General features: G+C 43.3%; 2 protein-coding genes across 10 annotated transcripts in view; one reads left to right on the forward strand and one right to left on the reverse strand.

The window, feature by feature from the left end:
* TERT (telomerase reverse transcriptase) overlaps window positions 1–27,645 on the forward strand; it is a 961,487-nt gene that overhangs the window by 305,881 nt on the left and 627,961 nt on the right. The window lies entirely within an intron of this gene.
* LOC137518504 (uncharacterized) lies at window positions 21,403–25,530 on the reverse strand. Its single transcript, XM_068236454.1, has 2 exons — window positions 25,388–25,530; window positions 21,403–25,096 (listed from the first exon to the last, which is right to left on the reverse strand). Exon 2 carries the CDS (start codon window positions 24,932–24,934, stop codon window positions 21,761–21,763), a length of 3,174 nt encoding a protein of 1,057 aa, XP_068092555.1. The 5' UTR covers window positions 24,935–25,096; window positions 25,388–25,530; the 3' UTR covers window positions 21,403–21,760.

The raw sequence follows: 27,645 nt of genomic DNA on the forward strand, positions 1-27,645 counted from the left end.
CCCTGCCTATCAAGCCCGCTTTCTGGGTGTCACCCTGGACTCTGCACTCTCCTTCACCTGCACATTCAAAACCTCACAAAGTCTGCAAGATCTGCCCTTTCCTGACCTCTGTGACCACCAAATGCCTCATTCATGTCCTCATAATTTCCTGCCTTGACTACTGCAATGCCCTTCTGCCTGGTCTCCCGATGACCCGAATGACCTTACTGCAGTCTGTCATGAATTATCCACTCCTCCCATTGCTCCACCAAGGCGGCTACCCTCTGTGAATCTGGGTCGGACTGGGACACTGGAGGCCCACCAGAGAAATTTCAGCCTGGGGCCCCACGTGCCCCATGATTTGGCGCTCACATACCCTACTCCAGTGGTCCCCATAACAGCATTACCTAGTGGTATAGTGGTCCCCCTCCCTCCCCTATAAAGTCCCCTGTACTCTGTAAAGTGCTGCAGAAGATGTCAATGCTCTATAAATACATAATAATAATATGGTAGGACATTAGACTATGACTATGGTAGGATTAGATTGTGAGCTCCTCAGGACAGTCAGAGGCATGATTATGTACTCTGTAAAGTGCTGCAGAAGACTTCCTGTTGAGAAAAATTCACATAACACACAGAAAATTGTAAATATAAGTTATGTTATCTTTAGTAAATTACAGTAAACCAGAGACAAGTATTTGGCAGTGTTTTGTACATATCTGGGGCTTCCTCCAGCCACATCAGCATGGATCACTTGCACGTCGCCATCCTCAGTCTTCTCCCTCTTCAGTAATGGGACCCATGTCAAAAACCTGAGCGATGTTTGCCTTTTTCATGATTGCTAACTCGGTAAAGGACCATCCTTTAAAGCGTTGCTATCTGAACCCTCTATAACAGTAATTATAGATTGACGGTGTACCTTGAAATGAACCAGAGCACTCAGTATATGATTTTATATAAAAAATGGTATTTACTTATCATACAGCATATATACAAAATATGAACAGTTCCAATTAGTGTTTTCTCCTAACAGTATTCCATCTTATCATGGCCTTTATAGCTAAGCGATCATCAATATTCTAAGTACATTCAAAAAAGAATATAACAGTTGTGTTATTTATTTATTGTACTTATAAAGTGCCAACATATTACGCAGCGCTGATTATGTTATGTAGAATAAGATCAAACGTAGTCTCATCTGGGCAGCACGGTGGTGTAGTGGTTAGCTTTCTCGCCTTGCAGCGCTGGGTCCCTGGTTCGAATCCCAGCCAGGGCACTATCTGCAAAGAGTTTGTATGTTCTCTCCGTGTCTGCGTGGGTTTCCTCCGGGCACTCCGGTTTCCTCCCACATTCCAAAAACATACGGATAAGTTAATTGGCTCCCCCTAAAAAAAAAAATTGGCCCTAGACTACAGTACTTACACTACATAATATAGACATATGGTAATGATTAGATTATGAGCTCCTTTGAGGGACAGTTAGTGACAAGATACATATATACACTGTACAGCGCTGCGTAATATGTCGGCGCTATATAAAAAATACTAAATAATAATAATAATAATCTGTTTTCAATAGCTGTGTATCTAGTAGCTGTGTAAAACTTGTAGTAATCTTCCTAAAGAAATAGCATACAAAATAGCTTCTAAAAAATTTTTTTGCTATCATCTTAACAGAACTTAAAGAGACACTGAAGCGAAAAAAAATATATGATATAATGAATTGGTTGTGTACTATGAATAATTACTAGAAGATTAGCAGCAAAGAAAATATTCTCATACTTTTATTTTCAGGTATATAGTGTTTTTTCTAGCATTGCATTATTCTATAATATGTGCAGATTACACAACACTCAGCATTCAAAATGATTCTTTCAGAGCAGTCTGTGAAGTAATGACATCTCCTCTGGCAGAGGAAAAGTAAATAGTCCAGGAACAGTTGAGATAATAAAAGTCAGATAACAGCCCTCTCCATGACTAACTTAGTCGGAGAACTTAATGGCTTGTTTGCATAGAGATAACAACTGGAGTTTCTCAACTCTTCCTGTACTGGAAACAATTAGACTGATGTATCTGATCTTAATGTTTTATTTCTTAGCTGTACTACACATACAAATCATAATATCATAATTTTTTTTTTCGCTTCAGTGTCTCTTTAATGCTGGAAAATTAATAAAGTAAGTCACAAGAATATTAAGCATATTACCCCTTCTCTGTCATCTCTTCAGCATCTAGAACCACGTGTGGGAAGGTAGCTTCTGCCTCATGTGTCTTCTCAGGAGATTGGTAGGCTAGTGCAAATTATGAGCTTTCAGCTCCTACTTTTATAGTGATTGGATGCAATATGGCTGCCTAATGTAGAATTTCCCTGAATCCCGGGTTCTGATTGGCTGAAACCTCCATGCATCAATGCTTTATCATGTTTTGAATACCAAAGTCATAATATTATTGTTTATAAATTCCTTATTACCTTATCTTGTAAGAATTAATGTCATTTGGAGTGTTTGACATTTGATTAATAGGTCATATTTGACACAGTTAATCAAAAATGGACGTCACCAGCCATCTTGTCTGCTGGTTGACTTATTTGACCTAGACATTGGGACTTTCAAACATTAAACAATGTCAATTAGGACACATTTTTGATAATGTGTCCTTCTGCTAATTAGCTTGGAATGTGTCTCTTCTTTCCCAGAAATAAGATTGGTCAGGTTGACACTAAAGGTGGCCACACACCATACACTTTTTTAAATATCTGTTCAATTTAAGAATTGCAATCAATTTTTCTGACTGATTGTAACATTTCAAAAATAGGACCAGTGTACCACACACCTATGTTAAATTTTTTTCCTCAATTATGATAAAAATGATTGGAAACTCAGAGAAAATTGCTAGGGTGTGTATATTAATAAATGAACAATCCAACATACACCATACAATCTTTAGTAGAAATTGAAGAGAAATATCTGGCATTCCGGATCGATTTAAATCGGAAAAAACGGGAAATCAGTCGAATGAAAAAAAGCTTTCAATTTTTTCGAGAGATACAATCGTTTTTATCGAATTACTGTAAAATCGGATCATTTTATTGTATGGTGTGTGGCTACCTTAACACAGACCAGTAATAGTCTTCAGCAATGGGGGGGCGTGTCCGCCGGAAGCTAGTGAATGGCCGCATAACCCCAGAGCTCTGTTCTCCGATACTCTAAATAGCGGCTCACAGCCATGCCAAACACCCCAACAACCAGCGAAACGGCAGAGGAGACCGAGATGGAGACGGAGATGATGCGGAAGAGGAAAAAACATTCGCAGGCACCATCTAAACTAACAGACTTCTTTGTCAGCAAGCAGAGACCTCCCAAGCAAGATGGCGCTGGCGCTGCTGAGAGAGACGCGCGGCGCTCAGACAAGCAAGGCATCTCGTCTTCCCATACCAGCCCTGACTCCAGACACAGCTCCAAACCCTCCACCAGAGAATCCTCGCCTGAGTCAGCATCCCCCAGCTCTAGAAGCCCGGCAAAAAGCAAGCAGAAGCTCTCTCTTGAGCCGCACATGGAGACACAGGTGGGTCTTAACAATGCTGCAGACGCAGCTGCATTTAACAGCATAGAAGCCTTCCCGGCCACAGATTCGGCCCTCGAGCAGGCCAACTTAAAAGAAATGCTGGTAGCCTTAAAGCAATCCCTTATGGCAGAACTGATCCCTGTCACTGCTCAACTAAAAGCTTCTCTTGATGATATAGGTGAACGTGTTTCACACAATGAAGAAAGACTTGAGGAGCGCACTACTGAGCACAATAAGATAGTAGATTCACTGTCTGACAAAGACTCTAAACTTGCATGGGTTAAATCCAAACTAGCAGATGCAGAAGACAGGAATAGAAGATGCAACCTAAAATTTAGAGGAATTGATGAGAAGGTGCCCCAGAGTGAGCTCAAGAACTTCCTGATTGATATTGTGAAAGCTACTCTCCCAGGCCTAGCAGATTTTGAACTAATGATAGACAGGGCGCACAGGCTTCCTAAGCCGAGTTTCATCGCCGAAAACCAACCAAGGGACGTCATAGCTAAATTCCTATGCTATACTACCAAAGAAAGTTTACTAGCTTTTACAAGGAAATCAGGAACCCTCCCTGCTCCATATCAAAAGATACAAATATACCCAGACCTTTCCCAAGCGACTCTCACAGCAAGGAAAGCCCTGCAGCCTGTTACCAAAACCCTGAGAGATAATTCTATCCCCTATAAATGGGGCTTCCTGGTGAAATTATTAGTCATGAAGGCAGGATCTACGATAGTAATCAAATCATTGGAGAAAGGCATCAAAGTCCTAAATAGCTGGAAATTAAAATCAACCTTGCCTACAACCTCACAAAGTAACAAGCCCTCTCTGTCCAAGCTCCACCAAGAATGGCATAAGGTTAAATAAAACTGGGAACTAGACTCTCCTTTATCCTGTATCCACCGGCGATGTATTTGAGTAGTTTACTCTTGTACCCCCATACAGATGTGGTTTTCTTTTTCTTTAAAAAGCTTCCACATCTTCAGCTTGTTTTACGCTAACTTTGCTTTGTTTTCTTTTTCTTTTTATATATACAAAAATGTCTTCTGTGTTGTTCAAGCCTTTGTATACCCAAGCGATACTCTGATCTGGCAACCAATCTTTTACCTCATATATGTGGGAAACGGCACACCCAGGAACGCAACTTCCCCAGCGGCAGCAAAATCAGTCCTCTATCTCATTCCTTGGGATGAAAATGAATCTGCTATCCATTAATGCCCATGGCCTCAACACACCCCAGAAGAGGTTTAATATGTGGGAGGAAGCATTAAGAAACGACGTTGACATCTTAATGGTACAAGAGACTCACTTTGCAGAAGGTAAAATGCCCAAACTTTACCATAAATCCTATCCATGCCCCATCTTGAGCAACTTTCACAAGAAGAAGAGAGGAGTGATGATAGCACTTCATTCCCGGCTAAATGCTTCCATAGACTCCATCACACGGGACCCGCAAGGTCACTTATTGATCCTGGTATGCTCCATAAGGGATATCCAACTCACTCTAGCATGCATCTATGCTCCCAATACAGCTCAATCGGCTTTCCTTAAAAGAACTTTAAAAAAAATCCAAGAAACTCAAAAAGGTCATTTAATCCTAGGGGGGACTTTAACGCCCCCATCTCTCCCACTCTTTATTCTACATATAAAGGAACTCGCAAAATCTACTCACTGCAAGTGTGGCTCCACCTGTAAGGACTATATGATCCCTGGCAAGCCTTACACAGCAATGAACGAGACTACACCTTTCACTCACAGGTGCACAATTCCCTAGATTTTGGTCCGATCATTCTCCTGTGCTGATCACCCTAGATGTCCCTCTAGTTTCTCCCTCTTTTAGAACATGGAGATTAAACAATAACGTTATCTCCTCACCCAATGATGTTCAATGGTTAATGGATCAATTAAGGGAATTCTTTAAATTTAACCAATCCCCAGAAATTAGTGCTTCCACTTTATGGAACACCCATAAGGCGTTCACAAGAGGGTGGCTCATCAAACTTGGAGCCAGAATAAAAAGGCAAAAACTATTTAAAATCAATAATCTGTTGCTACAAATCAAAACCTTAGAACAGAAAATTATTAAATCTCCCTCCCAAATATCCAACTCCGAATTATTTCACCTTCGCTCACTCCTTCTCCAGAAATCTGATTGGATGATACAACACTCTAAAGCGACCATTTTTTCCCAAAATAATAAAGCAGGCAGATTACTGGCTATGAAACTAAGGAAAAAAAGAGCTAAAGCTACTGTACAAAAAAAATGTTCATCCATTCACTAAGAAACATTACAGCAACCCCCAAGATATCGCTGACTCATTCAGCGACTATTATAAATCCCTCTATAACCTCTCGGAAGATATAAACACCTTCCAACCCACCGCTCAATCCATAGATAATTTCCTTGCCCCATTAGGACTCCCTAAAATAAGCAAAGAACAACTTCACCTTCTAAACTTGGATATTTCGACTGATGAAGTCACATCGGTAATTAAACACCTTAAAACACACAAAGCCCCTGGACCCGACGGGTACACAAACAAATTTTATAAGTCCTTTTGCTCTATCCTGGCTCCAAGATTGACGAACCTTTACAACAGTATTATGGTAACAGGTAGAACTCCAGATAACTTTTTAAATGCCAATATCTCAGTCATCCATAAGACAGGGAAAGATCCAACTGCTGCCGCAAATTACAGACCAATCTCCCTCCTCAATGGAGATACTAAAATATACGCAAACGTTTTAGCAAACAGATTGGTCAACATACTCCATTAATCATTGGCCTAGACCAAGTAGGCTTTACCAAAGGCCGTCAAGCCTCAGACAGTACCAGGAGAATGATAAATCTTATGAAATATACTGAGCTCATGAAAACGCCTTCTCTGTATCTAACTTTAGATGCAGAGAAGGCGTTTGATAGGGTGCACTGAGGATTCCTCAAACAGATCTTGTTCAAATTTGGTATAACCGGTCCCTATGCCCAAGCCATAATGGCCTTATATACGAACCCCACAGCCTCAGTAACACATGCAGGATTTTCCTCCAAGTCTTTTCAAATAACGAATGGTACCCGCCACGGATGCCCCATATCCCGTCTCATCTTTGTCTTAATAATGAAGACCCAGGCGGAGACCATTCGTACTAACCCCCTAATTTCGGGCCTTCAAATTGGCGACTATCATCACAAACTAGCATTATTCGCGGATGATGTGGTATTAATGATCACCAACCCCATGACATCATTAAAACACATACAATTATCCCTCACCAACTTCTCTAAAGCTTCTTACTACAGGGTGAATGAAAGTAAATCCATCCTAATGAGCAAGAATGTAGAAACTAACCTGGTTAAACAGATTGCTCAGAACTTCCCATTCCCGTGGACACAAACTTCCCTAACCTATCTAGGCATTCAATTACCTAAGCACACCTCAGACCTCTACAATTTTAACTATCTACCACTCCTTAAATTGACCGCTTCAGGCACAACTGACATCCAAAAGGTGGAACTCTCCCCATCAGGTAGATCTGCTGCTTTTAAAATGCAGATACTACCGAAAATTCTTTATGTATTCCGAACAGTCCAGATTCCAGTTCCTAAAAGATTCTTTATAGAACTCAATAAGATAACATTTAAATTCTTTTGGAAAGGGAAAGCTCATAGAGTATCACATAGAACCATAACAATCCCAAAATCTAAAGGTGGCTTTGGATTTCCATGTATAAATACCTACTACCACGCATGCATCCTTGATCTCGCAAAATTTTGGTGGGCCCCGACGGATAGAAAGCTCTGGTTAGACATAGAACGAGAAATCATAGGTATGGACCTTAAGATATTACTTTCTACAAGTATTCTACAAAAACTTGACATAACCCCTAAACTACCCTTAATAGAAGCTACCCTAAAATCCTGGAAATTAATCTCCTCAAATAACTCAGTTTTAACGGAAGGAACAACCCTAAAAATACCAATTTAGGCTTAAAAAAAATGTATCGCCAGATCTCTTATTAACTCCCTGGACCCAAAAGGGAATAAAATACATTAATGACCTACTATCCCATAATTCAATTCAATCCTTCGCCACTCTAAAGTCTCAATACCATCTTACCCTCTTAGATCTATATACATATCTCAGAGTTGTTCATATTATTAAACAAATAAAACTGAAAATACCAATTATCACACCCTCTCTGCATGCCCAACTAAATTCCACATTCAATATGAAAAAAGGTATCTCTTTGTGGTATGATTTCTTCACCACCAATAAAACCTCCAATCTCGACCACTACATACATAAATGGTCCAAAGACCTAGAGGTGGAAATCACTCTTCCCCAACTGCTACTAGCCTCAAACTCTATAAATAAATTATCAGCTTGCTCAACCCACTGGGAAACCCACCAGAAACACCTGTTGAGATGGTATCTAACCCCCCCAAAAATTATCCTCCTTGTCTCCAAACAATAATGTCATATGTTGGCGCTGCAAGGTAGCCAAGGGCACGTTATTACACATATTCTGGAACTGCAAGCCAGCCCATGATTCTGGATAGCTCTCTCAGGGACCATCTCAGCTATACTTCAGACTAGCTATAATATCACCCCCGAGTTGGCCTTACTACACATAGGCATAGATTCCTTTCCTCCCCATCATAGGAAACTAATTACACACCTCATATGCTCGGTGAGGCAGTCTATACTCCAGAACTGGAATCAAACTTCACTGCCCCCCTTCCCACAGATTCTATCCATTACTTGCAGCAATTAAAAATTGGAAAAACACATTCAAAACTCAGAAAACATCTGTCAATCACTTCAATTGCTCGCACTTCTAGCTCAAAACAGGCATGGGCTTACCCTTACCACATAATGGAAACACAGAAGGTTGTATCCACCTACAATCTCACATACATAGTACTTCTTAATGCAATAATAGCCCCACCTACTTATATATTAATCGCCATCATACCGTCTGATGCCAATTCCACATAATGAGACACCGAAACCTTTGCCTTAAAAGTTGTCTAAACTTCCCTCCGATATCTATCCCCAATTAGGGTATACTTATTAGTTATTATTTTATCCATTATCGCATTATCCTTTTAGCTTTCTTTCTATTCTATTTCTTTATCTTATTTTTTATTTTGTTTTTATTTGTTTTTGTCTACATCTCATGCTGTTTCTACTAAACAAATGCAGTGTATAATACTGTATGACTACTAATAGAGGTTACTAAGCATACCTTTGCACTATTAAATAGTCTCTATAGACAAATGGCTGTTGTGACCTCCAGACAACACAGGTTAAGCAGGCGCACTCTCAGGTGGTACCAAGTGTATGAGAAGATACTCATTAATAACGCCCATAAACCTGTCAAAGCCAATTAGACACTCGTCTAACACCCAGGGATTATCGGATTACCTCAGGTCATACTATACATGACACTCTGCAGGTAGTTGGCCAAGGCCCCTGCAGATCTGTCCTCAATCAAATGAGTCTACATTGTAATCCTCTAATCCTCAGCCTAAGAACTTCCGCCACTTTTGCCCCACTGGGGGCCTAGACCAACCTCCCATCTAGATTCTCACCAGTATAATTCGTGCTGCTGGAAGTTACCCCACATTAACTTTAAGATTAGTAACATCTGCAATTAACTATTTACTATACCTTTGTATCTCCCCATTACTAAACGACTACTAGAGGGAGTATGCCTGCAATCACCTGCATCGGTAAATATTTTTTTGCCTAGAAATGAAGTGCAATCAGTAATTAAAGGCTGTTATGGTCACATGAATATGTATAAGTCCTCCATTACTGTCAAAACTAAACTGTATAGAAATGTTCAACTGCTCGTTGTTGTTATAATCTTTGTTAAAATGTTTTGTTAAAACCTGCTAAATATTTTCAATAAAAAATTGAATTGGAAAAAAAAAATAGTCTTCAGCAATTTAAGGCTTATTGAAACATACAGGGCTTCTAATATACTTATTTAAATATAAAGCTTATTATATTATTCTTCTTAATACAATTAATCATAGAATATATAATTGTATATTAAAACTTAATAATGTTCTATTTAAATCATGTAAATAACAAGCTGCATTAATAATATTAATTTTATAAGACTATGAAACCGCCAGGTGGCATAATTGTCCTAAATATGGGACAATAGGAAAAACCTTGTAAAGTTCTAATATTTACATTCCAGAATGTTTCATAGTCAAAACGCGGCATTATATTCTTGCTGTCTGTAATGGCCTTGTAACAAGAACAATCTTCTAACTTACAAGTTAAAATAATCTTATAAAAGTTTTACTTTCTCTAACTATCACTGACAGAATCCAGCAAGATTCTATAATATTCATAGAGTTTAACAATCATTAATTCTTTAGAAGGATTGTATTGATTATTAATACTGTATTTATATGCAATAACTGAACAAATATATATAACAAATTATAATATATAATTGCTGTAATGTGACTTTAAACTTGTTTCCTTTAAGTCTTCACACAGTACGCTTATCAATAACCTTGACATTTGAAAGATGCTTCTAACATAAACAAGAATGTTTTAGTTTTTAAACTAAAATAATCTAATTATGAGTTTCACTGCCTGGAATATGCTGAGATGTACCAGAGCAATATTTTTTTAAAAAGTGCTCGAGCTTTACAGTTTACAATGAAATTTTGCATAGAACATTAAAACTTAAAACATACACGTATGACAGCTTTTCCTGCATAAATAAACCGCTGGAATTCTGACACCCGGAACTTTGGCCAGTCGGCGCATACCCAGTGCACTCCTTCGTCTCACTCCCGTGGCTGGGAGCAATCTGCGCCTGCGCAGTACTATTGGGCGGACGCAGAAAGCTCCCAGACACGAGAGCGAGATGGAGGAGCGGACTGCGCATGTGCCATCTGATGGCGACTGAACGGACTTACGGGACCCAGTACCGAAGAGGGAGAAGACTTAAGACAGCAAGGTGGGAGTGATCTGTGCTGATGTGGATGGAGGAAGCCCCAGGTATGTTTAAAACACTGCCAAATAATTGTCTCTGGTACACTTTAAGCATGCTTGTGGACCAAAACAGTTCTGGCAATACATTATTCAGATCTCATCAGCCTTCTCTTGTCTGTATACTCTGGCCCAGTTGTAATGCACACTATTTGCAACAGATGAACTTTGCAGCTTTGCAGTCTTTCCTCCATCTGTGTTCTCTTCCTCCTTGGTCTTCTCTGCTATCAAGGAGTTAATTTTTGGTCATTCTTTTCCCAGCTTAGTCACTGTTTACCTTTTCTGTACTTTATCTGTCTTATGCATTTAGTCTGTAATTGAAAGCTGTCCTCTTCTGTACACTTTTCCCTGCTCCACTGTCACTGGTGTGTTTTCTTATCATTTCTTTCTCTGCTCAGTCAGATCTTTAGTCTTTCCTCACAGATGCAGTGTAATCACTTTCAGGAGCTGCTTCATGTCACTGCCCAGCATCTTGCTCCAGCCAGCTCTCTGGCTTATCAATTGAAAATCTGCGCACAGCTCTCCTGTGATCAACTGAGAGCCATGCGGTCTGTGAAGTGTATGTGCCTGTGAGTCACATGACCCTTCCCCTGCTTCCCAGACGTCTTCTAGGGGCCTGGTCTGCTCACATTACTCATGCTGCGAGTACTGGCCAGGAAAAATTATCTGCTTAACCTCCTCTCTGCTGTTTGATCAGACGGAGGAGTGCAGAGAGGAGAGGGGCCCACCATGTCACATTGTTTTAAAAAGGCCTACCGGAATTTTCTCGAGCCCACACTGGTCCAGTCCGAGCCTGCCTCCACTGGCTTCCTATCCAGTCCAAAATCTGAGTCACGATATTGTGTCTGGGCTACAAATCTGTCCACAAAACCTGTCTAACCTACATTTCCAATCTTTCTCAGAGGTACACACCTAGCCGCTCACTCTGCTCCTCCAGTGAACTTTGCCTGACTGCCCGCCTCATCACTCAATACCATGCATGCCTCCAGGACTTCTCAAGAGCTGCTCCAAAACTATGGAACTCCCTACCTCCCCCCATTAGTGGTTCCTCCTCCTTCAACATCTTCAAGAAGGCCCTCAAAACTCATCTTTTTTTACTCTGGCCTAAACCCCCCCTCCCCCCCCCTTCCCCACTAGTGCTCTAAACCTGCAGCTGAACTCTGGTCCCCTACTGTTCATGTCCCTACCTCTACCTTTAGATTGTAAGCCTTCGGGCAGGGTCTTCCTTCTTATGTCTCCTACCTGTTCATGTACCTCCATTACTATACACGCATCTTATGGATCTGAGTGAACTGGACTAGCCTAATCTACATGCTCCCATCCAGTGACTGCCTAAGCATTACCTTTTTGTCAGGATCACACAGGAACCTTACCCCGAGCCGGTGGTTTGATGTCCTTGTCATCTTCCGGGGATCCGCAGTCCGGATGGGCCTTATCGATGCGGGACGCACGGTACCTCGTGTCTCATCGGGAGTCAGCACTTCCGGGTGGTCTGTGTCATCATGGAGGTTGCCAATGACGGGAATGGCAGAAGTACAAGCCCCGGCTGTGGGCAAACGAAGTACGCATGCGCCATTCCTGGCAGACAAAAGTATGCATGCGTCAGATGGCAGTACGCATGCGCTGATCTTGGCAGACGGCAGTACGCATGCATGGCGCCTAATTTAATTGGAAGGCCAGCCCTCCTCCAGTATAAAAGGCGGTGACTCACAGCACTCCACACTGATTCCTCTGTCAGCTAGTGTGTGAGATAGCACGAAGCTCTGCTTGTTTTCCTGACTGACCCGGCTTGTTTCTAGACTACTCCTGATCTGATCTACCCGGCTTTGACCCTTGGCTCGTCTCTGATTCTCCTGGATTGCTGCCTGCCCTGACCTCAGCTTGTTACCGGATCTGAACCTCTGCTGCCTGCCCTGACCTCAGCTTGTTACCGGATCTGAACCTCTGCTGCATGCCCTGACCTCAGCTTGTTACCGGATCTGAACCTCTGCTGCCTGCCCTGACCTCAGCTACTATCTGGACCTAGACTCTTCTGCCACAGTTAATCCGGACCTCTATTCCTTCAGCACTACCGGATCCCCCTTCAGTTATTCAGCCTCCACATTGAGGTGTCATCTGTTCTCCTGACCACTGTTGGAGTCCTTCCTGGGTGCAACCTGGTGGGCACTAGGTAGCTAAAGTAGTCCGTAGCCCACTAGGGGTTGCGGCCCATCACCCCTTCCTGGGGTGCTCTGGTGAAGACCCGTGGTCACTTAGACTCTGCACTCGGGAGACTCTCGCCTCAGTGGAATGGTCAACGGTGCACTATCATAACACTTGTACTGTGCTGCATGATTTGCTTTGCATGTATTCCTGTATTGTCTTATTGCTGTATGTTACTCGTGAATATTGTCTGTAAACTTAAGGTAAAAGTCACTAAAATGTTTAAAACGTTGGGGATGCGGTGGTGGACCAGCCAACCCAAAGCAGATAAGAAGAGCAGGAAAGCTGGCACTGCTGCAAGTGTTCAATTTATTGTAGCATACATAAAGTGCAGGCGTGCAACATCTTGCAAAATGGCATAAAAAGTCATTGATGTACCCTTGTGAGAGGAGGCGTGGGTGGTGGTGGGTGCTGGGCAATAATGCCTGACGGCCGTTTCGCGCTGGGATAGCGCTTCTACGGAGGCTGCAAAGTTATGGGCAAAGGCTCTGGTTAAATATCCTCCAGAGCCGTCATGTAACATTTACTTCCGGTGGCAGCGCCGCCCATATTTCCGCGTCACGTGTGTGTACGTATTGACGCCTAGGCGTCACACGCACGCTGCACGCGTATGTAAATCCGCATGGCGCCAGTGATGTACGCATGTCAATTGGATGCATGCGTACTGCATTATTATGCTTATGGCGCAGGATATCGTCTTGGAGCGCACCAAAGAAGAGCATAACAAAACCCTCAAAGAAATCGAAACAATCAAAAGGCAATATGAGAGCCAGGTGGAGAAATCTCAGTATGTCAAAGCGCTGAAGAGAATTGATAAGAAATGCTCTGTGGTGCAAGATAGCATTAAGGAATGTAAATTAAGAAAGTTGCAAAGAGACAAAAGAGGACTACGCCCTTAAAAGATTTTTTTCTTGGCAGAGAGGAGTCCGACGGGGAACACCCAGGAAGGGTAAAGGGCACTGGACGACCGATACTGAATCCAGTGAGGACGAAACTAAGTCCATCAACCCGCCCGATTCTAACATGAACAAATCAGATCGCCCTTTAGGCGGCGCACAAGGAGGGGGAGGAGCAAAACCAAAACAAAAAAGAAAAGGAAAGCATCTGTCCTGGGAGGACAAGAAGCCCCCGAGGGACCCAAAGCGGAAAAGGCACTGAACCTAATGGGGGGAACTCCTGAACCGTTGGAAATCCTAAATCTCTCTGAACAGGACCTTCCAGAAGGCACAGTATCCCTACTTCAAAAAGGCTTACTAACTTAGTACTAACTTTGACTTTCCAAGATTCAAAGTTGACCTCTACAAAAACATCAGACATCTTAGTATACAGTTACATTTCGCCAAGCAGGATTTGACGTTGGCCAAGTCGGAAAATATGGGCTGGGGCAACTCGCAGGTGGGCCCTTTGGGGTTCAGTCCTCAGTTTGTATGGGATGAACAAGATCTTAAAAACCTGGAACTTCTATGTGAGTTGGAAGATAGTACGATGAGTACAAACAATCAGAATGAGGCTCCACCTCCCAAATGTAAACCCTGTAGGTCAGTAGCACCTTTTCTGGTGCAACCAGGATCTAGCTTGGACATCTTTCAGAAAGTGGTTGAACGTGAACTGAAGGCAGAGATTTATCCAAAAATGACGGACAACATTACAGCTAAAGAGAAACATGCCTTGAAGTGGCTACGATCTAGACCAGATTTACAAATTAAAAGAGCCGATAAAGGCGGAATAATTGTTGTCATGTCCTCAAAGCAATACCACGAGGAAGCCCTTAGGCAATTACAGGATAGAACAATCTGCCAACCACTGTCGAGAGATCCCACTATCCATTTCTTAGACCAATTGAGATCCCTCCTAAGGAAAGGAGTAAAAATAGGAGCCCTTTCTCCCTCACTAGCGAGTGGCCTCATCCCTTCCCACCCAACCAAGCCCATCTGGTATCATATACCCAAGGTTCACAAGTCCCGGACCAACCCTCCGGGTCGCCCCATTGTCTCTGGCATGGGGTCGACCACGGAGAGGCTGTCCAGGTATTTGGACCACGTCCTGAGACCTCTCCTGGAGGAAATACCTTCTCACCTCTGGGACACCATGGACGTGCTCAGGGGCCTTGAGGGCTTAATATGGCACGAAGGCGATTTGTTAGCCACTATTGACGTTGAAAGTCTTTACAGCCGTATACCCCACACATTAGGCATTATAGCTGTAAGACTTTTTTTGGGATAAAACTGACAAATCTACGGCCTGTAAGGACTTTATTTGCGAATGCCTCCTGTTTGTATTGACCCACAATGCATTTCTTTTTAACAGGAAATGGTATTGGCAGGTGTCGGGGACCGCCATGGGGATGGCGGTCTCCTGCACTTACGCCAACATTTTCCTAGCATGGTGGGAAGAACTTTTTATACATTCAGAGGACAACCCATACAGGGCTGATCTCAGGATGTGGTCCAGGTATGTGGACGACATTTTGGTGTTTTGGTCCGGGACTTGTGATTCCTTTTTTAACTTCCTATCCCACATTAATTGCAATTTTGTCAATATGGCTTTTACAGCCGTTATTCACCCAAAAAGAATTGCCTTCCTTGATCTTCAATTAATAATCAGTGAGGGTAAATTATTATCCAAGGGATACCGAAAACCCACAGCAAGCAATGCTTTATTGCACAAATCGAGTTTTCACCCCACACACGTGGCCCGGACTCTGCCCTACTCCCAGTTCCTCAGACTGCGTCGCAACAATGCTAACGATGCGGATTTCCGCCAGCAGTCTGAGGAGCTGGGAGTGAGGTTGTTGGCTAGAGGTTACAATGAGCAGGACATCCAAGAGGCCTTTGTCAAAAGCAAGTACAAAACAAGATCAGACCTCTTAAAGAGGAAACCAATGAATCTTCCTATACAGCGAAAAACTCCCTTCTCTTTTGGCTACACCAATATGGCTGACCATATAAAGAAAGTAATCCATAGGAACTGGGACATCCTGACCAGGGATCCCATTCTAAAGCCTCTAGTGACTGAAGGACCATTATTTTCTTTCAGAAGATCTCCTACAATAGGCTCATTGGTGAGCAGAAGCGAGTTTAAAACAGCAAGTGGTAGTGATTGGTTACGTGAAGGAGGCCCTCGGGGTAACCACAGGTGTGGACATTGCAAATCATGCAGTCAGATGATAGTGGGTTGCCAATTTCATATTGGCCCACTTCGACGCAATACGCGCTCTTTTTTTACCTGCCAAACGCGGTTTGTTGTCTACACAATGTGGTGCCCCTGCGGAAAGTTTTATATAGGGGAAACTACAAAATCAATTAATGAACGATTCAGAGAACATTACAACTCCCTAAAATCAGGAAAAGGCTCCCCCAGAGTGATCCAACATATGCGAGAGAGCCATAGTCTTGATCCCACAAAGCTGACATTTGCAGGAATTATTCATGTCGCACCATTATCAAGAGGTGGAGACAGGGAGAAACGATTGAAAAGAGAAGAAGCAATGTTGATTCTGCAATCGGAAGCTATGGGACCTTTGGGCCTCAATGATCACACAGATTTATCATGCTTCCTTGATCCTTGAGGCCGTATCTTCCCTCCCCATTTTCGGACTCCTCCGATGTGTCCTATTTGTTGTCTGTCTATTGTCTTACATGCTATATACGATCATTTTTGCTGTTAATCTGTGGAGAGTGGCAATATGACCGGTGACTGGTCCTCCTCCTCCCTCCCTCTATCCATGGCTTGTTCGCCCCCATGGTGAACACTCACCAGGGGTAGTGGGCAATTTTACTTTCCCATAACCTCCCATTTTCCTCCTCTCTTGATTTTGCACATTTTGAAGATTTGTGGCTTCCTTGTGCTTCCTTTAGCAGTAATTTGCGTTTTTGTGGGGCACGATTCAAACATACTGACACCTTGGGTAATACACTTTGTCTCACTGTTTCAGGATCTCCTGATCATCCACCTTTACTTCATCTAACATGTTTTTTCTTGCATTTCTTTCTGGTCCCTTTCCCCTCTTTTTTTCTTTTTTTTCTCCCCCTTTATCTTTTTCTATTTCTTTCATTCTTTCACCCTGGTGCAGGTATGACTGAGTCGGGCCCTACCTCAATTTGGCCGCTAGGGGGAGTTTACCCCTTCCCAATGTGACCATTTTGACGCATGCGCCATAAGCATAATAATGCAGTACGCATGCATCCAATTGACATGCGTACATCACTGACGCCATGCGGATTTACGTACGCGTGCAGCGTACGGGTGACGGCTAGGTGTCAATACGTACGCACACGTGACGCGGAAATATGGGCGGCGCTGCCACCGGAAGTAAATGTTACATGACGGCTCTGGAGGATATTTAACCAGAGCCTTTGCCCATAACTTTGCAGCCTCCGTAGAAGCGCTATCCCAGCGCGAAACAGCCGTCAGGCATCATTGCCCAGCACCCACCACCACCCACGCCTCCTCTCACAAGGGTATGTCGATGACTTTTTATGCCATTTTGCAAGATGTTGCACGCCTGCACGTATGCTACAATAAATTGAACACTTGCAGCAGTGCCAGCTTTCCTTCTTTTCTTACTTGCTTGCTGTTTGATGTTCCTAGCTTGAGCACGCTGAAGAGGTTCTAGAGAAGAGGTGTATAAAATCCTCCAGTTCACGCTGCATGTCCTTTTAACTGAGTAGTCTTTGTCGCAATCGCTGTAGTGCTAACCGCCTGCTTCTTTCTATTTTGGTCAACCCAAAACAGACACAAGTACTGTCGATTAAAGTAATAAAGAATTTATTCATATACTCCCAAGACTAGTTGCAACGCGTTTCGCAGGCAAAATCCTGCTTCCTCAGGCAATAAACAGGAGTGATAAACAGCACGGAGTCCAAAATACGCTTGGCACCTCTGTGTTCACATGGATTGGCTGACGGGGGGGAGGGAAAAAATGACAAATGTACTTAAAATATAAACACATAAATATTTATTAAAAAAATAAACACTGGGGGAGCGATCAGACCCCACCAGCAGAAAGCTCTGTTGGTGGGGAGAAAAGGGGGGAGGGGTCACTTGTGTGCTGTGTAGTGTGGCCCTGCAGCTTGGCCTTAAAGCTGCAGTGGCCTATTTTCCAAAAAATGGCCTGGTCTTTGGGTGGGTTTAACACTGTGGTCCTCAAGAGGTTAAATCTGAGCTAAAGATCGTTTTAACATAAATAGTTCCACTTACCTGGGGCTTCTGCAAGCCCCCAGCAGCCGTCTTGTCCTGCATCGGTCCTCCACGATCCTCCGTTCTCCCGCCGCTGCTCCGTTTTGTTCCATGACTTGTAAACCGCCGACTTGTAAGTCGAGGTCTGCGCAAGCCCTGACAAGCATATCCTTTATATGCGTTCCCATTGTTGCGGACTGGACCGCGAAGAAGGATACGCATGTCCAGAGCTACGCAGGCGCAGTGGCCCGACGGCGAAACTGAAAGTAGCTGGAGGTGGGAGAATGGAGGATCGTGGAGGACCGGCGCGGGACAGGACAGCTGCAAGAGGCTTGGGGAAGCCCCAGGCAAGTTAAACTGATGATCTTCAGTGTCACTTTAAACAGCTTGACCCAATACCGGGCGTGCTTGCTTTGGATGTATTGTTTGATGCCAAGGTGCCCAGTAAATAGTACAGGGGACTTGTCGACGCAGATTTTCTAATCTTGGTTATTCACGTCTGCAAATTTTGATGTCTAGTGGTCTATGAGGGGACGTATTTTGTGGAGCCGGTCATAAGCAGGGTGGTCTCTTGGACTTGAAGTGCATGAAGCACAGGATGATCTCAAAATGTGCTCTGGACATGGCAGCAGAGTACATGGGCATGTGATGCATTGGGTGTGTAGACCATTAGGACCGCAATACGTTATTTTTAGTTAGTCCCATGTTGAGGAGAAGCCCCCCCCCCCCAATTTAAATTCGGAAACTGTGACTGGTTTCCACTGGAAAGGTTGGGCATAGTAGCTTTCCGGATTGGCGGTGATGTACTGTGTGGCGTAACGGTTAGTCTCTGCCATGACTAAATCGTAGAGATCCTCGGTTAAGAACAGATCAAAAAAGTCATGCCCCGATCCTAAATGATCTGTCTCCACCTAGACTCCAGACTGGTTGGTGAAAAGGGGCACTACAGGTGCTGCAGAACCAGGGGGTTGCCAATCAGGAATTGCCAGCACCTCTGGGAGTCTAGGAGCACTGCGGGCCTGTGTTTTTGGTGGCTCCGACGAGGGTGTTACTGCACGTGCCACCTTACCAGCTTGAACTGCCATGCTGCTCACCACTTTACCAGGGGATACGGCAGTGCTGGTACAAAGTCGAGGATGTGTTGCACTGCTGATGAATGTCTCACCACGAACCTAGATCCGCACTAGCGCCACTCTGCTGCCCTCGAGGCTGATCCTGCGCCACCTGCGGTCCAATGACATGGGGTTGGGTAAGCCTGGCCCTAGCAGGGAACCCAACCTTGTAGTTGGAGATATTGGTCAGAGTGCCACTGCTGACTACAGGTTCGTATTCTGACCTGGATGATTAGTTTTAGGTGTCCCAATCGCTCTCATCCGACTGGGTCAGAATCCTGTAGGCCTCTTCAGTGGAATACCCCTTTCTTGCCATGTTGGACTGACTAAATTTAGGGGGTATTCCTCTGAGACTACCCAGAAAAAAAGGGCACCCTACTTAGCAGAAAGGAGTGCTTGCGAAGTAAAAAAAAGCTGTGATCGCTCAGCTTTGATCTTTATAGCACCGCAGCTATTGTATTGTGTTTTTGCAGTGATCAGAAAGAAAAAATTCTGTCACTGCGGTGGGGCGGCCTGAACACAAGTGCAGACGAACGATCAGGCCTGATCAGGCAAACACTGCGTTTTTCGTGGAGCCTACACTAAGGTGACCCTAATGTACTGATATAGATCTGACTGCGATCAGCACTGATCAGTTACAGATACTATATAGTACCAATTATCAGGGGGGTGACCAGAGTGGGATGATCAGGAGAACGCAGGGGGCTGATTGGGGCCTGATAAGTGGGTGAAAGTGACAGCAGGCTGGCAGGAGGCAATCAGGGGGTAATAAAAGGCTGTTTACAGGCCTTATCAGAGAAGGGAGATCAGAGGTAAACAATAGCAGAACAGTAATCAGAGGGCAAGGGGGGCCCACAGGGGGCTGATTAGGTCCTGACAAGTGGGTAATCAGTGACGGGAGATTAGAACAGAGATCAATGTAAATAATGGCAGGGAGATTGATCTGAGGGGGATCTGAGGGCGATCAGGGGGTTAAATAGTGCTCAAAATGGGTAAAATGTGTGTGCGCAGTACTCACAGGGCTGCCTGTCTTCTCTGGTGGTTGATTATGTCAAAGCGATATACTGACAGTAATGACTCAAGGCACACCTCTTAAAAGGACGGCTAGTTTATTTTCATCAAGAAGCTTGTTGATGAGGCATGTGTAGGAGACAAATGCTACAATTTCACTAGTTACAATGACTTTTATCAGTTACAGTTATGCAAAAATATACATGCCTCTGGGCAGTTCAGGATGTCCATCAGTGTTACAAAAACCAATCACAGTTCAATAATCAGTGCAGACATGAAGCAGTTAACATTTAATTCTTAGAACTCTCCACCCATATTATAATGAGTTTCACCACCCACTGTTCTCTTACTCAACCTTCTGTTTAAGGTCACAAGGGGAAGTGGTCCAGTCTGGACAACACATCACTTGTCTAAATCTGTCCTTGGGGCCTCTTTTCCACTAAAAGTCAAGGAAGCTAGGACATTGCAAAATAACGGTAAATCTACTATTAGGACATGCTCAAGAACAGCCAGTGTCCCTGAACACGTACGCATTTTGTGGCCTTCTTCTAACTGAAATGATTTATACATCACCAAATGGAGCTATATGAACAAAATGTCCGTTATATAAACTAGACGGGTATCACAGCTTTGTCACTCCCTCCTCTAGTTCATCCCTGTGAACTACTCATATTAAAAAGTTTTTATCACAGTATTCTTGTAGTCAGGGCCTCCAGCTATATCACCTCTGGCTCTGTGGTACATATGTTGTAGTGCCATCCTCTTCACCTTAATAAGAGCCACCTTTTTGGCTAAGAACTCATCTTAAGGCAGTGCATCCTCTTCACCTTAGTCAGAGCCACCTTTTGGCTAAAAACTCCTCTTAAGGCGGTGCATTCTGGTGGAACGTTTATTATGGTTCCTGCCAGGATGTATCAAGTAGATTCCTTTGATCCTTTCAAGTACAGCAGGTGATGATGTCAGGACAAGAGTGCTCTTGTATTGATCTGTAGTGATGCAATCGTAGAGCGATGTTTTACTAAGGATTCATCCGTCTTTGTCTTTCCCAGCTGGGGTCTTTCTTCCCTTGCACCCTTAGGACCTCTTGCCTTTTATTGTAGAACATTATGAACATGAGGTAGATTTTAAATCAGGAGGTAGAGTTCATACCACAGACCTTGATCCATAAGTGTCTTCTTGGTGATAAGCTGAGGCACAATATGTCTTGTTGAGGTAGAAGGGTAGAACCATAGGGAGATACAACAATAATGCATAAAGAAGGAAATTAACTCATTGAGAGGCATGTGATTTTTTTTTTTTTTTTTTTTTTTTTTTTTTACACGTTGCAAATGCCGTCCCTTTTAATCTCTTATTTTGTTTATATATATATATGTTTGTATGATTATTATAAAGTATAACACCAAGTAAGTATAGTAGCAATTAAATCACAATAATAAGTTGATTTAGTAGGGAATTACAATACCTAACAAACCTACCCTTTCATCCATGACAGACTTATCCCGCCCCTCACCTGGTAGTCTGACCACCAGCTGCATAGTTCAGGATAAGCCTGTATTGATTATATTGGTTTCATTCATACCTAGGTTATATGGTTCTCTCCTTTCATGGAGGGCTTCTACTACTTCCATTTACTCATTTCCATGCACTTCCTTTTAACTAAGGGAACATGAGAAAGTTTAAACTACCCATATAACATTTAGATATATTCTTCACCTTGCGAAACTACCACCAAAACATCCCTGGGTTTCTGTTGTTTCTTACTCATTTTAGCACCTAATCTTTTGATTTTACAAAACACAAGTACCTGGAAAATGTATAGTAAACATGTAAGGACAATGAGCACCACTACTGGATGGAGCATGAGGTTCAGAAAGGCACTTGCTTTTGGACTATACCCAAATAAACTTTCCCACCATGATACTTTAGCATCTTGTTCTAGAGCATGTGAGACTTGTACTAGTTTCTCACGATCGTGCTCCAAACGCACTGTTGCTTGCCTTTCTGAAGCTCTGAGTGTTTTTATGATCTCATCTTCCCTCCCAAAATCCAATAACCATCCTTTCAATTCTGCTCCAAATCCTAAAGGAATTTTTTGTAAACGGACAGGTGTATCAGGCTTGATGTCTAGTCTTTTTTCAGGTGTTATGGGTGTACGTCCCTTCTGCTGTGCCAGATCAACTCCCAGGACTGGGCCAGTGGTACAGTACACCCCTCTGGTCAGTGTTCCACTCTGAGTACAATTGAATGTATATACTGCATAAGAGGTGGCATTCTCCATTTGATACCAGCACCAATAACCCTGTCCTAGGTACTTCATCCGGCTCGGCATCTTCTCTTTTGCATCCATCAAGCATGATCCTTCCTCATCCCAACATTGTTGCCTTATAATCCTGTTTTGCTGTCCTTGACATAACAGTACATTTTCCTTTCTCCAACACCCATCTGTGTCTAACAACCTGGGCTCACCTTCTTCATAAATCATTATGTCATGGTTTACTCTGGGAAGCAAAACTACACCTGCTGACAAAACAGAACCCAAATTTACCACTGTATAAGCTTGATGCTCCTCACCTGCAACTGGCACTAAAGAAGAAATAGTGCATGTGAGGTTTTGACACCCATGGAATTGAGTAAGCCACCATTTTTCATGCGTCATTGCAAATTTAGGAACAGATCTCTCAGCTTGTCTACGCAAATTTATGGGAAAGTGACCAGCATGCAGTGAGGTTATCATTAGCTTTAGATCCTGTGATAGTTCAGATTGAACCTGTGTACAAGACAATGCTAATTGGACTTCTTCCTGCTGTTTAACCAGACCTGCTACTAACCCTTTAAATTTCTGCTTCATTACCTCTGACAGTGAGGCTGTAGCATCAATGTGATCATGTTGTAGATTTTCTAACACATGATTTATATCTAACTGAGTTTTCACTCCCTCCCCTACATGTTGAGCCAGCCCTCCAAGTTTATTTCTTAATACTTCTAAATCCATAGTATTTAAGGCCCCTAGACCAAGACCTCCCGCCCCCAGAGCTTTATCCATCAAATCCCTTTTAGACTTATGGTGACTATACCCCGATTCCAACCATCCTTTCAACATGTAGATCTGATTTTTAATATATACACCACACCTCCTGTCCCACATATCTACCCTAAAATCAGTTAATGTTACTCTCCACGTGTACAAAACAAACTTTGTATCCAACAATACTGCCCAAGGTGAGGCCAGTTGAGGGACTATTAGGTCTGCTATTTTGACAGCTGGGACTTTACATATATTTGGATTCATTTTTACAGGGACCACAACATCCTTTTCTCTTTCCACCCGGACTATAGTTGCACATACCTGGCCTCTCCCTTCCCATGTATACCACCCTCGTTTATTTATTGATGGATTGTTCACACCAGGGACTGGACTTTCTCTGTTCAACTGGACAGATTGGGTAAAAGTCCAGCATCCTTCATCTGACTCGTCGCAGAAAGGCCAAACAAATGGTCCATCCAAGTTTAAATCCAAATCTAACTCATAGCCATGAGGGTCTTTCCAGTCTGTGGTGTGATACAATCCTCTCAATCCTTCAGACATGGGAACCCCATACATCCATTCATTTACCTTTGGTGTGTCTATTCCGTTACACAGTACTTCCCATTTCCACGGGTTTGGTCCATTAAAGACAAGAGATTGGTTAGATGCCCAATGTGCTGTGTCAATAATATAGTGACCCTCAATGTCTGATGTACAGGCTTCTCTCATGATCCTCATCATATACTGTTGTACTGTTACACCTTCTTTTGGAGTGATATGCTCAAATTTCTTATTTCTAGCATCTGTTTGTACGTGCAACACCAGGGTGCTTGCATATGCATTAAGTCTAACTTTCTCATTATGTGTGTACCAGGTGGCCTGTTGGACTACACTGCAGTTGAGTCCAAATATAAGTCTCTCTTGAGTCAGGTATGTAAGTGGATCTACTGTTCCAAAGTACTCAGGGGCTCGAGTAAGCAAGAACTCCATGATTCCATCTGCTGGATCATAACATTTATTTAATAGAGTACCTTGCACGGGTTCAGGTTGGTCATAGAATATTTTCCTATATTGTCTTGTCTCACCCACATTATATACCACATACACTATATACCAGTCATCATACCCTCCTCTTGTTGGGTCCTCAGGATGTAACCTGTCTTTCTCACACCTTACTATCATCAAGTCATCCGATCTCCCATTGTCTAAATCAGTAGATAAGTCTTTTAAATCGTCACCGTCAAGTATCTCAGAATCTGGGTTGTCTGTGTCTGCAATAAAAATCCCTGGCATAGTACATGTGTCTATTTCTGGGTCCTCATCTGCCTCACAGTCAGGGACAAGTCTGTCTTGAACATATGTCAAAAAGAAAGTGATCTCTGGTTTCCCACCCAGCCTTTTTTTAAGATGCTCCTGAAAAGGAGGAATCATTCTGTGGTACATAGTATTACACAGTTCGTCCAAGGTATGCCAGTATGTGTCTATCACCAGGGGTGGATGAATTGGCCTAGCGTGCTCAAAATAGTGCAGGCTAGCAGGACTCATTCCCTTTGTACCGTGTACATGCATATACCCTCGGTAAAAAAGTGGATATCTTGGCACTAGTTTCCCCTGTTTACACTCAACCCTATGCAAGTGGGCAGGATCCCAGCCTTGTGGTTTCACCCCCCACTTACCATATGATGCTGGTGGCACCCAAGGTTGCTGGTGGTGGCTAGAGGTAGTTTGTCCCTCAGCACCTTTGAACATACATGACAAACAACATGCAAGACAGACTAACATAGATGCCCCTGGTGGCATGTTTGCATTAATCACTTTTGCGTATCTTCTTGCAATGAGAAGCATGGATCCAGGGAATTTTTCCTTCCAATTTTACTGAAGTAGAGGTGGTTAATAGGACTTGGTAAGGTCCATCAAACCTGTTTTCCAACCCTTTCCTTTGGAATCTTTTTACTACCACCCAGTCTCCAGGTTTCAGTGAATGGGATCCTGTATCGGACTCAGGATCTGGAATAGAGGAGAAAACTTGTCCATGCAATTTTGTAAGCAAATTATGTAACTCTTGTACATACATTTTCAGTGAGCAATGCATCATTTTCATTTCCTGTGGGAAGAATAGACCCGTGGGTGCTGGTCTCCCAAACAAAATTTCATAAGGGGTGAGTTTCTCTGGACCCCTAGGTGTATGCCTCATTGATTTCAGGACCAGTGGCAAAGCCTGTATCCATGTAAGCTTAGTTTTTTCACACATTTTGGATAATCTGTTTTTGATTATCCCATTGTATCTCTCCACCTTACCTGATGCTTGTGGATGGTATGGAGTGTGAAATCTTTGTTCCACCTGTAGCCCTTCCAGCACTTCGGTCATTACTTGTCCTGTAAAATGTGTACCCCTATCAGATTCCAGAGTCTCAAATATTCCATATCTGCACACAATTTCTTGTAACAGCTTTTTCGCTGTGGCAGAAGCTGTGGCCTGTGCAACAGGCCATGCTTCCACCCAGCCAGAGAAGATGTCAACACATACCAGTACATACTGGAACTGCTGACACTTAGGCAACTGGATATAGTCAATTTGCAGCCTCTGGAATGGATACAGAGGCCTAGGCAAGTGTTTAGTGGGTGTCTTGACAAGCTTACCAGGATTGTGTTTTTGACATGTTTCACATGTTTGACAGAATCTCTCTGCCACTGTGGAGACTCCTGGGGCTACCCAGTATTTTGTGATGAGGCTGATTATTGCATCCTTCGCCAAGTGTGATGGGCCATGTGACACCTCCACTAGGTAGTGATACAAAGTGGGAGGGGCACAGTACCTGCCATCTGCATGGCTCCACAGGCCATCTATTTCACTACATCCTTGTTCCTCCCATTTTTGTCTCATCTGTTTTTCAGTCTGGGTTTGTAAGTTTTTAAGAACAGTTAAATCCATGTACTCGCCTTCCCCTTGTGGGGGGCTGACCACATAGATCTCTGTAATCATGGTGCCATGTAAGGCAGCATCCTTAGCCGCCATGTCAGCTTTGTTATTCCCTAATGAAATCTCATCTGTACCTTTTGTGTGTGCCTCACATTTTATTACTGCCACTTCCGTTGGGCCCCACAGAGACTCCAAGACCCTTTTGATTAATTCAGCGTGTTTGATAGGCTTACCATTTGTTGTCAAGAAACCTCTCATCCTCCACAATTGACCGAAATCATGACAGATCCCGTATCCATACCTGGAGTCCAAGTACACATTTAACCTTTGGCCTTTGCCAATGATGCAAGCCTGCATCAATGCCATTAGTTCTGCTACTTGAGCTGAACAGCTGCTTGGTAACTTACCTTGAAAAAGGACATCATCTTTGGTAACCACAGAGTATCCTGTAACAGGTTGCCCTTCTGAATAGTATCGGGACCCGTCAATAAAAACTGTGAGGTCTGCATGGTCAAGGGGAGTATCTTTCACTCGTCCTACCTCCTCATAGTAGTCATCTATCATTTCTTCACAATAGTGCTCGTCTATAAAGGTCTCTATGGTCTCAGGTAGCAAGGTGGCAGGGTTCAGATTCACACACCTCTTGATTGTAATGTTTGAAGGTGTGAGCAAGGCCAACTCATATTTGGTCAACCTGGCAGTTGACATATGTTTGGTGGTCAGGTTCTGCATCACTGCATGAACCTCATGGGGAACTAGAAGTTCAAGGGGGCTTCCTAGCACGATGTCTGCCGTTTTTGACAGTAGTTCAGCAGCAGCCGCCACAGCCCTAACACATGGTGCCATGGCCGCCACTACTGAATCCAATTGGCAACTGAAATAGCCCACTGGCTTATTCTTTCCCCCATGGTCTTGTGTGAGGACCCCTGATGCTTGCCCTCCCGACTCATGGCAAAACAACTTGAACCCTTTTGCGTAATCAGGAAGTCCTAAAGCAGGAGCTTCACTGATTTGGTTCTTTAAAGTTTCAATTGCCACCTGCTGTTCTGTTGTGAGTTCTAGCTTCCCCTGAACATTTACTGATTGGTAGAGAGGTTTGCATGTTTCGGACATGTTTGGAATCCATTGTCTGCAGAATCCCACTAATCCCAGGAAGGCCCTGAGCTGTCTAGCATTCTCAGGCATCTTTGAGCTCAGTATAGCTTTCTTGCGGTCTAGGGTCAAGTGTTTTTTACCTTGGGATATGCAATGTCCAAGGAATACCACCCTGTCTTTGTTGTATTGCAACTTAGAGGGAGAAACTCTGCATCCTTCCTCTCCGAGGTGATTAAGAAGTGACATGGTTGTAAGCATACATTTTTCCTCATCATCTGCCCCGATCAAAATGTCATCTACATAACTTAGAAGTGTAATTCCCTCTGGGCAAACCCACCTGTCCAAGCATTCTTTCATCGCTCTACTGTATTCATTCGGGCTGGATACCATACCTTGCGGCAGCCTGGTCCACGTGTACTGCTGACCCTCAAAAACAAAAGCAAAAAGGTACTGGCTATCTGGGTGCAGTGGCACAGTGAAGTACGCATCTTTCAAATCGACCACGGTGAAACACCTATTGGAGGGCTTAATGTTCCCCAAG

Source organism: Hyperolius riggenbachi, chromosome 5 (assembly GCF_040937935.1).
Source record: "Hyperolius riggenbachi isolate aHypRig1 chromosome 5, aHypRig1.pri, whole genome shotgun sequence".
NCBI classification, from domain to species: Eukaryota; Metazoa; Chordata; class Amphibia; order Anura; family Hyperoliidae; genus Hyperolius; species Hyperolius riggenbachi.